Below are 16,435 nucleotides of genomic sequence, written 5' to 3' on the forward strand. Positions count from 1 at the left end.
CTGTTTTTTTTTCTTCATCATGTAGGTTAGACAACCATAATGACTCACCACTAGCTGGACCGTCCACATGGAGTTGCATTTAGACTACCCCGGAGAGGTGACTTTTAAAACTGATTTACTACACCAGTAATGGTTTATGTGTGTCGTATTAAAGGGTTTGAATGCTCATGGGATCGATTAGTTTGGGTTTTATGCTTTTATGCCTCATTTTGGAATAAATGCCAGGTTGAACCCACAGAACATGACTGACAACAGAAAAGTCAGAGAAATAGTCCAATGTATCACAGATTTCCTCTATTAAGCACACTATAAAAAAAACCCTATCCCCAACCCTAACCCCTTAAACATGATACGATACAACTCAGGACTCTAAATCGAAAAGGGACAGACAACACAAAAGAAGCTTCTTTTTAATGATACTCAGTAAGGGTCCTTTAAAAGCAGAATGAGGGTCACTGTTGACCTCTATGTTTATTTTCTGGGCTATATAGACAGAGTGACATCAAGCCTAACACACACATTTATTTATAAGTGGGAAACGCTTCCCAAACTGTTTCCCACAACAGCACAGTACGCTGAAGCACAGCACTTTACAGCACATAGAACTTTCTCCTTTCTTTCTTTCTTTCTTTCTTTCTTTCTTTCTTTCTTTCTTTTTGACTCAGCTCCTCCTAGCAAGCTTTGTCTCTCTTCCTCCCTTCTAAGCTGCACCTGGGAGTGCTTCAGGTGGTTCGTAACCGAGTTCTGGAATCACTCCAAGGTGAAAGCCTGAAGTAGGGCTCTGCAACTCCCCCTGGCAGCATACAAGGAACCCAACAGGGCTGCAATGAACTCCAGCTCACAGATTCGGATCACAGGTTTTCAATGGATCTCGATGTTTTAGGGTCCCCTGATGCTGAAAACAGTGTCTGTATGTCACTGTTTCTTGAGGCCAGTCTAGAGCTAAAACAGCTGGAGGGAAAATACTAAACTTGAAACTTAAGCCTGTTATGAGATGATGATGTGCTGATTAGTTTTTGAGACAAATCGTGCAAGAGAAAGAGGCCACTAGAGGAACCCTCAAATACCGTAATTCTGCAATTAATTCTGAATTCTTCTTGTCAATTGTAATTGTAATGACCTATTTTATGATCAGAAAGATCAGCTTCAGAGCGACAAATAATGACTGAAATGTTACAGAATAGTTTGGGTGACTTGGTTCCAAGGGCATAAAGCCTACTGATGCTCATGTGTGAATTTTTCTTCACATGACCTACATGGGGTGTGCTTATAACTAGACTACCAGTAAGGTCTAAGATGAGATGCCATCATGTTTGCTCCTTCATCTTAACAAACCTCTTAGTACGCTGTAAGCTACTAGCTGATCTTTTTCCTGTGGATTAAGTGAAGGCCGCTTAAGATTAATGAGGTAATCCATGAAGCAAGTGGAATCTGGGGTGTAATCAGAGCGATACTGGTGAACAAAAAGCAAGAACAAAAAACTGAGTTTGATTATCCCAAAGAGGCCAAAGGTTTGCACAGCACACACTTTATCATTAATACTGACAGAACTAATAATTTAATGGAAAACGTATGGCAAGAATCTGATATCTTCTTCCAAGGAATAATAATCAGACCAAATTCGTCTCAGTGGACTCACATGTGTGTGTAAAAAAGAACAAGTGATTTAAAATGAATTATTCCTTAGAAATCTATTCGGCCAGATTTAATTGCATACTCTTCAGATCAAGGCTGCGCTGAGGAGCCCGTTCTTTTGAACTTCAGGTTATGAGCGTCATATTCATACCCGTGCTGTAGTATTTTGCTACTCTTAGCACAAATACAGGTTTTTAATGTGTTCCTTAATGCATACTCTAATTATATCATTAAGCAAACAAGTTCTTAAAGTGCTCAGACACATTAAAACTGCGTCATGCCCAGCATTGTTTCACTAAAGTTATCTTTTTATATCAATGATTCTTATCATTTCATCCTACCTGTAAATGTAAACACTTGTGTTCATTTGAATGTTGTAGAAATATACACAAGTTTTGGCTTACCTGGTGTAAGTAAAAACACAAGAAGATTCCGATGTCCTGGCTAAATTGCCTACCACAGCCTGGTCATTCTGGCCCCCAAATCATCCCCTGTCTCTGATTGGTGCTATCTCTCACCCCTTTCACCACCTAACAGCTAATGTGTGGTGAGCATACTGGTGTAAAATGGCTGCTGTTGCATCATCCAGGTGGATGCTGCACATTACATTTCACTGTGTAAAGTGCTTTGAGTACTTTGAAAAGTGCTACAGTATATAAATGTATTGAATTATTATTATTATTATCATAAAGGTTTGGGGCACCTGGTGGTGATCTGCATATAATTGGTGACAAAATGTAAGAAATATTTAGATAGTTCATCAAAGAAATGTCTTTGCAGATGTGAGTCCAATTATAGTCTGACTAAAGATGATAGTGGAGCTGGTCATAAGAACTGCAAGGGGCGGGATCAGGAGACCGGAAACCGGAAGTGACGTCAGATGTTGTACTGTCAATCTTCGGATCTGCAGGGAGAAGCATGAGATGACAGCGCCAATCCTCGACTCGGAGAAGGAATTACCATTCGGCCACCTGTGTGACACTAGTTACAACAGTCCCTATTGCAAATAATTACATAATTAAGGTGCCACAGCGGTTTAGTCACACACACAGAAACACGTAGAGCAATTTGTACAGTAAGAGGGTGGAATGAATGGAGCAATGGTGTCCCCAAGGTGGTATTAAGTTCTGTGAGCAAACTGAGAGGAGAAACAAATCTATCTATCTATCTATCTATCTATCTATCTATCTATCTATCTATCTATCTATCTATCTATCTATCTATCTATCTATCTATCTATCTATCTATCTATCTATCTATCTATCTATCTATTTACTTTTTGTTGTTGTCTTTTGAACCCAGTTCATAGATTCTGAATTACGTGTCACACCAATATAATTGCTGTTATGTAACTGACGTCAAACATTGTGTCCTATAATCACATTGCTGTTCACATAACAGGACAGACTACTACAGGTTTCCCATTCTTATTCCATATTTGACTGCATATTTACCTATACTGCCTGAAAGTAACCAGCCATGATGTCTTTTTACACTCTTGTTATTCGGGTATTTACACAGTGTACTTAACTAAGTGGATGACTGGGTGCTAACTTTGCTGCACAAGTAATGGAAAATATTAATTTAAATTTCTCACTTTTAAAATATATACGATTCTGACCTGCTTCTTTGATCATGCTGTATGTTCATGATTACAACACCTAAAGGCCCTTTTCCACTGCATAGTATGGCACGACACGGTTCAGTTCAGCTCACTTTTGGGGGGTTTTCAACTGGGAACAGTACCTGGTCCTTTTTTTATTACCACCTCAGACGAGGTTCCAAGCGTGCCGAACCGTTACCAAAACGTGACGTGTAAACTCTGCTGGTCACTGATTGGCCAGAGAAAATCGTCATTACTGCGTCACTGAACTTGCGACACGAGACACAACAGACCCGCTGGATTTTTAGCACAGCCAGCAAAGGTTCAGACGCACCATTTTGTTTTAACCAAAAATGGCTGTTTCATGGTCTATTGAGGAAGTACAGACATTCCTCTCGTTGGTAGCCGTGGAGCAGATCCAGCGAGAGCTGGATGGGGCGACGCGGAATGAAAAAGTTTTTCAGGAGGTTGCCAAGCTCTTGGGCGCACACGGCTACCATCGGACTTACAAACAGTGTAGGGACAAGTTAAAAAATGCAGTGGAAAAGCGCCATATAACGACACGTGAATAATCCCGCCCACTCTAAAGCGGTACTAAACTGCAGTCGAAAGCATAAACCGAGCTGAACTGAGCCGAACCAAGGTGAGCTGTACTGAACTGTGCTGTGCCGTACTATGCAGTGGAAAAGCGCCATAACTAAACTACTGTTACTGAGATACTTAAATATTTTAAGTATGACTTATTACCATTGTGGCCCATAGGGGGCCTCTCAGAGCCCCAAACCCAAGATACAACTGCAGTAACTCAACTTCTGCGTTCAACCATATATTATTTTAAAGGGTATACCCTAAGCAGGCATCTACCATAATTCAAAATCACAATTCTTTCCTTTCTTCTAGTCTCCTCTACTCCTCCCTAGGCGAGCACCATATTTCTACTCTCCCAACTCCAACCCACCTTGGTCAGGCAGAGCTGCTTAATTTTGGCCAGATCTGGGAGTACTTCCAGGGCCAAAATATTCCACATAGGAAGCAATTCTGGATAGACCAGAAGCTCCATAAATCAGAGAAGTCTTCTCTCAACATCCGCCAATGGTGGTGTCCAAGGAACCCAGTAGGGCTACCCACTGGGACTAAAGCTTCCATGCAGTCCTGTAGGTGTGCAAATGGGAGATCCTCCAGATGGATGCTGCCACCTATTGTGCTGGAGGACCACATGGTCCTAGGAGGCAGTCTCCTTCAATGCCTAAAGGTTTCCTGGCCGGGTTGGATGTTTCCTTAAGCCACTAGGATGTCAGCCTACCCATGTCCTCTATATATGTGTTTTTGGTGTCGCTTCTAAATTAAGTGTCCTCACAGTCCACCTAGGCAAAATTGAGCACATTCATCAGAGCGGGGAAGGGGTCCCCCTTGATGAATCAAAGGTAATCGTTAGTGCATGAGAGGGGTCAAACCATTTTACCTTTTTAAGTTCGCTGAAAACCCACATACAGCAATCATTGGGGGTAACAAATGACAGCAAGTGGAAGAGACTAGTGTGACTAAAAATGGGGAAGAATGATCACATAACACTGTCAAGAGATTCCTTGGGAGGGTGTTTGGTGGGAGTTAGTGCACCTCAGTATCTGAAGCGGCATATTTTTTTCCTCTTGTGCTTGCAACCCAGCTATGTCCATGTCAACAACGATCTTGCAGTAGGCATGTGTGATAGTTCTGTGCATGGCTGCTACAGCACTGTGATGTCACGCTGGCCACACAAAGCATCATAGGGCACTTGGAAAAAAATGTTCACCTAAGCTAGCTGCACAGCAGATTTTCAGGAAATTATTCAGTGCACAAGTTTACTAGCGAACACAAAATATTCACTGCGAAAACAATTTCACCGATCAACACTAACTGTGTAGCGACTGACATAGATCCACAATTCTAACAGCTAACTGCAATATTGTTATACAGCCATTTATACAATGGAAGTGTGTAAGTGTGTAAGTGTTATCATACTTACTCTATGACGCAAGCAACAGCACCCATCAATTCATCTTCTATATTTTCATTCCATTCATAATTGCATGCTTACCTATATTACAGTTTCAGTTATACAGCATATGGACAATTACAATACCTGATTAGTGGGATTGTATTTAGGTGTTGATTCAATGGAAGTTTACATTATTACCCTTCCTTATGCATTACACAACAAATGGCACACATCAGTTTTAGAGGTTATTGTAAACTAACATTTTTTTGATGTACTTTGTTAATCCCTTGGGGGAAACTGTCTTTTCGCCTGACCCTTTGAGGGAGTTCAGAATGGAGAGACAGCCATTGTACCGTGACCCTGGAGCAATATTTTAGGATAAGGGCCTGAGTAGACAGTAATGGGATTTGAACTGACAATGTAGAAAAATATATTCATATAATGGGCGGCACGGTGGCGCAGTGGTAGAGCTGCTGCCTCGCAGTAAGGAGATCTGGGTTCGCTTCCTGGGTCCTCCCTGCGTGGAGTTTGCATGTTCTCCCTGTGTCAACGAAAGTTTCCTCCAGGTACTCCGGTTTCCTTCCAAAGACATGCAGGTTAGGTGCATTGGCGATTCTAAATTGTCCCTAGTGTGTGTGCTTAGTGTTCACCCTGCAGTGGGCTGGCGCTGTGCCCGGGGATTTGTTCCTGCCTTGCACCCTGTGCTGGCTGGTATTGGCTCCAACAGACCCCTGTGTTAAGATATAGTGGGTTGGAAAATGTCTGACTATTCATATAGTTGGTAATAGAAATGTATTATATCCACATAAAAAAAGTAGACACTATATTTTATTAAGTATTATGATGTGAGAGTTAGGAGTTAAAAAGCTCATGCCTATATATTTTCATTACCCTATAAAAGCCACAGACTACCATTATCTCTGAAAGTTAAAGTCTGGAGATTTAAGAGGAGATGGACCCCTTGATAAAGAGGGGAGTGTAAACTCCATCCATCCATCCATTATCCAACCCGCTATATCCTAACTACAGGGTCACGGGGGGTCTGCTGGAGCCAATCCCAGCCAACACAGGGTGCAAGGTAGAAACAAACCTCGGGAAGGGTGCCAGCCCATCGCAGAGTGTAAACTCTTGGGTTGTAAATAATGGGTGAGTGCTGGGAAAGAAGGGGGGTGCAGGTGGGGGCTGTCAGACAGATATGATGGACAGTGAAGAGTTTCACACCCACCCGGCCGAGAGGTAAAGGAAGATTAATTAGGGGCAGGACTAGAGCAATGGAATGCTAGAAGTCAGATGAGGAAGAATAATGTCTTAAATGATAAGAATTATAATAAAAGAAAAAGGTGCCTTTTGCTGGACGCTCATTGTTTCATCTGAGATGGGTCTGTATGTGCGCCATACAATAAAGCTTAATTCTACTGTCTGTTTTGAAGTCTCCGAGGTGCCTTCATTGGGGCTGAGGATGCCCATGTTGCTAATCTGCTTCAACAGCAACCTTCCAGATACCAGTGCAGATCTTTAGTCACAGAGCCACCACTCTGTCCATTTTTCACAATATTTGTATGATTTACAGTAAATACTCAGTGTCAGTGTATGATTTAATGAAATGAAGCTGGAATTACTGTTTCTTTACATACAAGTAATTTATCATGGCAATTTATGTTTGTGATTCTTATTTCACATTTGAATTCATATTTGTTAAATGGTTACAAACTATAATATTGATTAGATTAGATTACATTAGATTAGATAAACTTTATTAATCCCAAGGGGAAAATCAGATGCATATAGCAGCAGAGACATAAAAAAGGATACTGATTCGCAGGACAGATAATATAACCCATCAATCAATCAATCAATCAATCAATCAATCAATATGCACATTCACAATGCTTAGTTACTGTATTTGTATGAGTTTTGTTATACAATGTGCTTCTGCTTTGTTATTATGCCCTTACTATGCCAGACAAGTTACCAAACACATCAATTAATGTTTCTTATTCATATTTTATACTTGTTGGCATACTGACCTACATGGTGATATGGATTATAGAGTAAATACATAATTATAATATCTAGCTACACTGTCGTTATGAAGGTGTTTATACAATGCAACTATACATTATAATTGTGCACTGTGCTACACAAGAAGCATTAGATTTATGTCAAATGCAAGCTCTTATTCTTATTTTATGCCTGATTTCATGCACACGCATAGAGTTACTGCACATGTATTATACCGTAAGTAAACAGATAACAACCTTTAATTCCAGTGTAGCTCTGAAGGTATTCATACAGAATAATAGGAATTATGACCAGCTATTTATTGTACTACTCAAGTTATGGTAAACACTAATACACAAGACTTATTCAGACGTCATTGTTGAAATAGTACAAGATTTGAATGCTTATGTTCATGTTATGCAAACCTATTTACGAGTAAATAAGCATTGTTCCCATGTACTAAATACGAGGATAAATCAAAAATTAAAGTCATTTTGAAACTTATGTGGTAACTGCAACGGATAAAAGCTGACGCAATACAACATGTCCGCAATGGCTTATGGGTAGTTCGAACACACACAGCGCAGTGCTCTGCCATTAGGCTAGCTGAAGCCAAGGTCATATGAACATGGATGCTCCTCTGTGGGATTGTTCCATTATTGCCGTAATATGATTTCATTGGACAGAGGAAGTGAAACCTGCTGAAATTTACAAATGGGTGCATAAAATCCTGACGTTAAAAATATTTCTTGGGCATTATAAAAAAAATATCATTTTTGAGTGGAGTATTCCTTTAATTTTGTATTCTCTTTCTATTTTCATTTGTGATTATGTATTTTAACTATGCTGTAAGAGGACGGTAATAATTCCTATTTACACCACAATATGGCCACGCGGTTAATTATGATTACACCATAAGTATGCTGTAATTAAAGGCTAACATATATTTTTCTTTTAAATCTTTGTATATTTGCCTTGGAAATGGTGAGTAGCATTATCAGTATAAAATGGATGAAGCATAGCTTATGATAAACTCACACTGTACTAATAGCAGAGGGCTTTACTGGGGAAGGCTATCACTTCACTGACATGTGCAGTGGAAATAAAGAAGTGAAGCAGAAAGAGAAAGGCAATAAATGTTGAGGCCCAGGATGGAAACCCCCATTTGAGATTACAACTATCTCAAAGTCAATAAAGAGTCCAAGGGACTGTCAAGTCCTTAAACAAATTTGGACTTCTTCAGGCACATTCACAAATGTCTGTCCTCCTCTGAAACTAATTCACTAATGAATGCTGATTTCCATTGGCTGAGGCTTTTAAGTAGCGGCTGAACAGGAATTGGTGGAACTTCCAAGATTCAGGCAAAAGTGCAACAGTAGTTGTTGGTTGCTTCCTTCTCCACTCTGAAGGCTAAATGGGAAATTAAGTTATCGATTGTGCCACCAGGTTGCTTTACGCTTCCCCCCTGATTCCTACCTGGTCAAAGTCTACAAACTGATGTGTTTGACAGAAGCTATCAAAAAGTAGGAAGGGTGGGTGAAAATGACTTGAACGTTTCAGTCAGTCAGTGTCTTCATTCTACAAAATATCCAAGAACTCCATAACACTCGACCTGCAGCCTTAGTGATGTCAGGCACGGGTTCTTTCTCAAGTGGAGTATTGCAGCCTTCTCCTGGCAGGACTTCCTTCAACTGCTCGTCGAACTCTCCAGCTCTTCCAGACTGGTGTTCTCTGTTTCTCTTTTCACCCCTTAGTACTCCTCTGTTTCTGTCTCTTCACCGACTTCCTGTTACTTCAAAGATCCAATTCAGTACTCTTGTCTTGACCTGCGGTCTTCTGCATTGTTACGCTCCTCAGTATCTCTGGTCTTTAGTCTCTCCATATGTCCCTACAAGAAGGTTTGTAACTGTCTCTACTCAACACCAAGACTGGTCAAAGCTTCTCCATTCTTGATCCAAAGCTATGAAATGATGAAATGAGAAATTAATTTACTCAGGTTTTGACGTCTTTTGTCCCTCTTCATTAAACACTTTGGAAGTGCTTAGTGTCTCTTCTACAGGATCGCTGCTGTTCTGCTGACGAAGAGTTCATGGTACTGATGCTTGTGTCTTAGTCAAGCTTCAGGTGTAATTATTTAGTAGTAGTGATACTCCCCCTTGCTTGGTTCTTTATCTTCTTCTCAGTTGCTTTTGATGCCTGCACCTTCTACAGTAATGTATTATAGCTTGCTTTGTAAGATGCCTACTAAATAAATAAACAAGACATAAAATAATATTAGTAATAATAATAATAATAATAATAATAATAATAATAATAATAATGATGATGAACCTATTGCTCACTGCTTACAGTGCAGAATTAGCTTGTGCTAAACTAATTGAAATCATTTCACACTTTGCTTACTCTTTAATTTTTACCTTTATTCCTGATTATGACTAGCCGATTTAAAGACTGCTCATCATTTTATTAGGTAAGGCCAATACAGATCACAGCCAGGAAAGCTGGAAGGTTTCGGTTTTATTCATCGTATGTCTGCCGAGCTTTTGGTGCCAGAGTCCTGTCACTTTATACTTTATGGTCCACTAAATGGGAGACAATCCTTATTACAGGGAATGAAGATGAAGGGCTTTCTGCATTTTAACTTCCTCTAGATGAGCCTGCAACAGCTGTAAAAGAAAATATGATTCCTTGTTAGAGGAAAAGGAAGTCATTTTTTCCTCCTAAATGATTCCATTAATTTTTATAGTCTTCTTTTGTCTTTCAAGGCAATTTATTATTTAACTGACAAGTAGGGCAGTGCAGAGTCTGATAGCTTCTGTGTTTATTTCCAAAACCTTTTTTTTTTAAATGCTAGTGTATATTAGATACTTATGGCTGTGTTTTAATAAAACCTTTTTTTATTTCACTAGCAAACCATCTTCAAGGACCCTGGCAATAACACGCTGCCAACCGCAATGCTCACTAATCGGCTGTGCCGCACAGTGAAGGTACAATAAAAGTGAGTATCTGGTTTTGTGATCCTTCCTTTTAGTTGTGAGTGTTTATGTTAAGCTGGCATTGTTTAAATAGTTTATTGCTATTTGATTACTTAGGTTTTTCATTCAGAATGTATTGGTTTATAAATTCATGGATCATTCCCTTACAAAAATGAAATATATTGCAATTTACCCAAAAACTATGGGAATATATCTTTCAGTATAATGTAAAATACACAGTATGTCCTGTAGATGAAATATATATATTTGTAAGATTATATCTGTAATGAGAAGTCAAACAAAATGACACCTTTTATTGGCTAACTGAAAAGATTACAATATGCAAGATTTCAAGGTATCTCAGGCACTTTCTTCAGGCAAGATGTAATATGCATGTTATTACTATGTACAGTGATCCCTCGCTATATCGCGCTTCGACTTTTGCGGCTTCACTCTGTCGCGGATTTTAAATGTAAGCATATCTAAATATATATCAAAGATTTTTCACAGGTTTGCGGATTTCTGCGGACAATGGGTCTTTTAATTTATGGTACATGCTTCCTCAGTTGCTTTGCCCAGTTGATTTCATACAAGGGACGCTATTGCAAGATGGCTGAGAGGCTACCCAATCAGAGCACGTATTACATATTAAATAAAACTCCTCAATGATGTACGATATTCTTCCCGTGCGGCACTTCGCATACTTGAAAGCCCAAACAGCACATATTTATTTTTGATTATTTGCTTGTCTCTCTCTCTCTCTCTGACATTTTCTGCTCCTGACGGAAGGGTTGTGAGCAGAGGGGCTGTTCGCACACCGGCCTAGAGGATACGGATGCTCCTCTAAAAAATGCTGAAAGATTACCTTCACATTGCTGCCTTCCTTGTAGCTGCTTTGTCTGGTGGTGCCTCGCATATTTAAAAGCCCAAACAGCCCTATTGATTTTTGATTTTTGTTTGCTTTTCTCACTCTCTCTCTCTCTCTGACATTCTCTGCTCCTGACACGCACTTCTTTGAAGAGGAAGATATATTTGCATTCTTTAAATTGTGAGACGGAACTGTCATCTCTGTCTTGTCATGGAGCACAGTTTAAACTTTTGACTAAAGGGTGTTATTTCATGTCTAGAGGGCTCTAATGATGTTAGAAAATGTATTTAGAAGGTTGTAAACAGGTTTTCTATGCTCTAACTGCAAAAATATTTGATTTATAAATAAAGAATCCTACTTCTCGGAAATTCATTTATCGCGGCAGAGTCTGGAAACGATTAACCGCGATAAACGAGGGTTGACTATAATAATAAACTATGCAATAAGTATATTGTTATATGTACATCTGAATTCTTTCATAATTCTTTATTCTTTATATTTATGTAGCTCTTTTTTTCACTCCACAAAGCGCTTTAGATAAAGAGTGGGGAGCCACTTCATCCACCACCAATGTGCAACATCCACCTGGATGATATGACGGCTGACATTTTGCAGCTGTACGCTCACCACACATGAGCTGTTAGGTGAGAGGGATAGCCAATTAGAGACAGGGGGTGATTAAGGGGCCAGAATGACTTGGCCATGGTGGGAAATTTAACCTGGATATTGGGGTACAGCCTTCTCTTTACAAAGGATGCCCAGAGATCTCCAATAACCACATAGAGTCAGGATTTCGGTTTTACAACTCACCTGAAGGACAGTGCCATTCTTACAGTATAGTGTCCTGGTCGCTGCGCTGGGGCATTGGGATCCACATTCAGACCACAGAGTAAGCGCCCCCTGCTGGTCTCACCAACACCTCTTCCAGCAGCAACTCAAGGTGTTCCTAGATGGTCTCCCATCCAAGTACTGGCTGGGCCTGATCACACAGCTTCAGGTGGATCATCTCTTCTGAAGCCCAGGTGGTGTGATTGCTGAAATATAATGAAACATACATTTCCCTTAATATACTACATCAAGCATATTTCCAATGATATTGTGAATAAGTCATGCATTACAATGAGTGCACAGACTCATGCTGTTAACAGATTACTTACGTCTGGTCTGTTATCCTGGAAAAACATAAACAAAGGCATCTCAATGAAGTGTATTATTCCTATTATGTTAAAGAATATTTTGAAAAAATATGTTGCAATATACAAAAACTGCAATAATTTCATATTTTACAATATATCAGAAGATATTGTAACATTAATGCTTGAAGCATATTATAACATACAGTGGTGTGAAAAACTATTTGCCCCCTTCCTGATTTCTTATTCTTTTGCATGTTTGTCACATAAAATGTTTCTGATCATCAAACACATTTAACCATTAGTCAAATATAACACAAGTGAACACAAAATGCAGTTTTTAAATGATGGTTTTTATTATTTAGGGAGAAAAAATCCAAACCTACATGGCCCTGTGTGAAAAAGTAATTGCCCCCTTGTTAAAAAATAACCCAACTGTGGTGTATCACACCTGGGTTCAATTTCCGTAGCCACCCCCAGGCCTGATTACTGCCACACCTGTTTCAGTCAAGAAATCACTTCAATAGGAGCTGCCTGACACAGAGAAGTAGACCAAAAGCACCTCAAAAGCTAGACATCATGCCAAGATCCAAAGAAATTCAGGAACAAATGAGAACAGAAGTCATTGAGATCTATCAGTCTGGTAAAGGTTATAAAGCCATTTCTAAAGCTTTGGGACTCCAGCGAACCACAGTGAGAGCCATTATCCACAAATGGTCAAAACATGGAACAGTGGTGAACCTTCCCAGGAGTGGCTGGTCGACCAAAATTACCCCAAGAGCGCAGAGACGACTCATCCGAGAGGTCACAAAAGACCCCAGGACAACGTCTAAAGAACTGCAGGCCTCACTTGCCTCAATTAAGGTCAGTGTTCACGACTCCACCATAAGAAAGAGACTGGGCAAAAACGGCCTGCATGGCAGATTTCCAAGACGCAAACCACTGTTAAGCAAAAGAACATTAGGGCTCGTCTCAATTTTGCTAAGAAACATCTCAATGATTGCCAAGACTTTTGGGAAAATACCTTGTGGACTGATGAGACAAAAGTTGAACTTTTTGGAAGGCAAATGTCCGTTACATCTGGCGTAAAAAGAACACAGCATTTCAGAAAAAGAACATCATACCAACAGTAAAATAAGGTGGTGGTAGTGTGATGGTCTGGGGTTGTTTTGCTGCTTCAGGACCTGGAAGGCTTGCTGTGATAGATGGAACCATGAATTCTACTCTCTACACAGGGCCATGTAGGTTTGGATTTTGTTTCTCCCTAAATAATAAAAACCATCATTTAAAAACTGCATTTTGTGTTTACTTGTGTTATATTTGACTAATGGTTAAATGTGTTTGATGATCAGAAACATTTTGTGTGACAAACATGCAAAAGAATAAGAAATCAGGAAGGGGGCAAATAGTTTTTCACATCACTGTATTTCAAAATATATTCATATTCATATATTTTACTCATATATTTTATTTTTGTAAGGGTTGAATCTTAAATATTCTGACCTTTTCAGCAAACAAAATAAATAAATAAAAGAAAAGAAAACAAATAAAGTGAAATTAAATTAAAATGTGTTAAAACTGAGCATTACTTGTCAGAGGGCCGATAGTGTATAAGATTTTCAGGACTTGATATGGCGGATTGGTTTGATTTCCCCCAAAACAGGTTCAACTACCTAAAAGTGAAATTGGAATATTAATGGGTTGAAGGTGATATGCTTCTGCAAATATTTATTTCATTGCCATAACCAATACAGTTGCATGGAGATTGATCAAATGTTTACAAAAGGATAAAATATGCAAGAACATAAAATATGTTTGTCAATTCTAGTCTTGTTTTCATCTCTTTCAAAACTTCATATTTTTACTTACTATTGGACTAATGCCTTTATCCAGTGTGACTTACAACATTTGAGATATGGCCAGCTACATTTCTGTTGTACAGGCAGATGAAGTGACTTGTTTTTGTTCACACTCTGGTGTCAGTAGTGGGATTTGAACCCTCAGCCCCAGTGTTTGAAGATCAAAGTCTTAGTCATTATGCCACACTACCTGCCTTTTCTTCCAGAATGAGTCTGATCTAACTGGAGCACAGCAATGCACCATATACACTCGAGGATAAGTTCTCCCACGAATAAGTCGGGACTTGATTTTACCAAATAATTTCTGGTATTTTATAATGTCTGTAGTATAAGTCGAATGCAGAAAACTCACGCTATTGGTCCAAGAGATTACGATATGCTAACAACAACAACAACAACAACATTTATTTCTATAGCACATTTTCATACAAACAGTAGCTCAAAGTGCTTTACATATTAAAGAATAGAAAAATGAAAGACATAATTATAAAACAAAATAAATCAACATTAACATCGAATAAGAGTAAGGTTCAATGGCCAGGGGGGACAGAAAAACAAAAACTCCAGACGGCTGGAGAAAAAATAAAATCTGTAGGGATTCCAGACCATGAGACCGCCCAGTCCCCTCTGGGCATTCTACCTAACATAAATGAAACAGTCCTCTTTGGATTTAGGATTCTCACGGAAGGGCTTGATGATGATGATGGTCACGTAGACTTCTTCCTTTTAATCCGTCCATCATTGTTGGAGCATCATGAAGCTTTGAGTAGGTGGTGGTGGCCACCACAAAGAAACCGGAAAAAGAAACAGAAAAGAGAGTAGGGGTCAGTACGGAGTTTAGAGCCACCATGAATAGTTATTATGATGAATTGAACATACAGAGTATCAGGATTAAGTTAAATTACGATTAAAATGAAGTTATAAAAAGGCCATGTTAAAGTAATGTGTTTTCAGCAGTGTTTTAAAGTGCTCTACTGTATCAGCCTGGCGAATTCCTATTGGCAGGCTATTCCAGATTTTAGGTGCATAGCAGCAGAAGGCCGCCTCACCACTTCTTTTAAGTTTTGTTCTTGGAATTCTAAGGAGACACTCATTTGAGGATCTGAGGTTACGATTTGGAATATAAGGTGTCAGACATTCCGATATATAAGATGGGGCGAGATTATTTAAGGCTTTATAAACCATAAGCAGAATTTTAAAGTCAATTCTGAATGACACAGGTAACCAGTGTAGTGACATAAAACTGGTGTGATGTGTTCTGATTTTCTTTTCCTAGTTAGGATTCTAGCAGCTGCATTCTGCACTAGTTGCAAACGATTTATATCTTTTTGGGTAGTCCTGAGAGGAGTGCATTACAGTAATCTAGTCGACTGAAAACAAACGCGTGAACTAATTTCTCAGCATCTTTCAGTGATATAAGAGGTCTAACTTTACTTATGTTTCTTAAGTGAAAAATGCTGTCCTAATGATCTGATTAATATGTGATTTAAAATTCAGATTACAGTCAACAATCACCCCTAAGCTTTTTACCTCCGTCTTGACTTTTAATCCTAATGTATCCAGTTTATTTCTAATAGCCTCATTGTATCCATTATTGCTGATCACTAAAATTTCAGTTTTCTCTTTATTTAACTTGAGAAAATTACTATTCATCCATTCTGAGATACTAGTCAGACATTGTGTTAGTGAATCAATAGAATCAGGGTCATCAGGTGCTATTGATAAGTACAGCTGTGTGTCATCAGCATAGCTGTGGTAGCTCACGTTGTGCCCTGAGATAATCTGACCTAACGGAAGCATGTAGATTGAGAATAACAGCGGACCCAGGATAGAGCCTTGTGGAACACCATATTGGATATCATGTGTCTTCGAGTTGTAATTCCCACAACTAACAAAATATTTTCTCCCTGTCAGGTAGGATTCAAACCAATTTAAGACACTGCCAGAGAGGCCCACCCATTGACTAAGGCGATTTCTAAGAATGTTGTGATCAATGGTGTCAAATGCAGCACTCAGATCTAAGAGGATGAGAACAGATAAATGGCCTCTGTCTGCATTTACCCGCAAGTCATTTACTACTTTAACGAGTGCAGTTTCTGTGCTGTGATTTGTTCTAAAACCTGACTGAAATTTATCAAGAATAGCATGTTTATTTAGGTGGTCATTTAACTGCATAATGACTGCCTTCTCCAGAACTTTACTTAAGAAGGCAGGTTAGAGATGGGTCTAAAATTTTCAAGAGCTGAGGGTCAAGATTATGTTTCTTAAGTAGGGGTTTAACTACAGCAGTCTTAAGACAGTCTGGGAAGACCCCAGTATCTAGTGACGAATTTACTATGTCAGAACATTATCAATTAGCACGCCTGATACTTCTTTGAAAAAC

The 16,435-nt window shown here is 39.2% G+C and overlaps 1 protein-coding gene across 8 annotated transcripts in view; it reads left to right on the forward strand.

Moving 5' to 3' along the window:
• Positions 1-16,435, forward strand: part of lrrc7 (leucine rich repeat containing 7) — a 495,776-nt gene that overhangs the window by 106,508 nt on the left and 372,833 nt on the right. For all 8 annotated transcript variants that reach the window (XM_039767825.1, XM_039767819.1, XM_039767821.1 and 5 more), the window contains exon 2: positions 10,127-10,215. In XM_039767825.1, the coding sequence (XP_039623759.1) occupies position 10,215 (1 nt within the window). In that variant the 5' untranslated portion in view covers positions 10,127-10,214. The remainder of the gene's footprint in view (positions 1-10,126; positions 10,216-16,435) is intronic.

This window comes from Polypterus senegalus, chromosome 10 (genome assembly GCF_016835505.1).
Source record: "Polypterus senegalus isolate Bchr_013 chromosome 10, ASM1683550v1, whole genome shotgun sequence".
NCBI lineage: Eukaryota > Metazoa > Chordata > Cladistia > Polypteriformes > Polypteridae > Polypterus > Polypterus senegalus.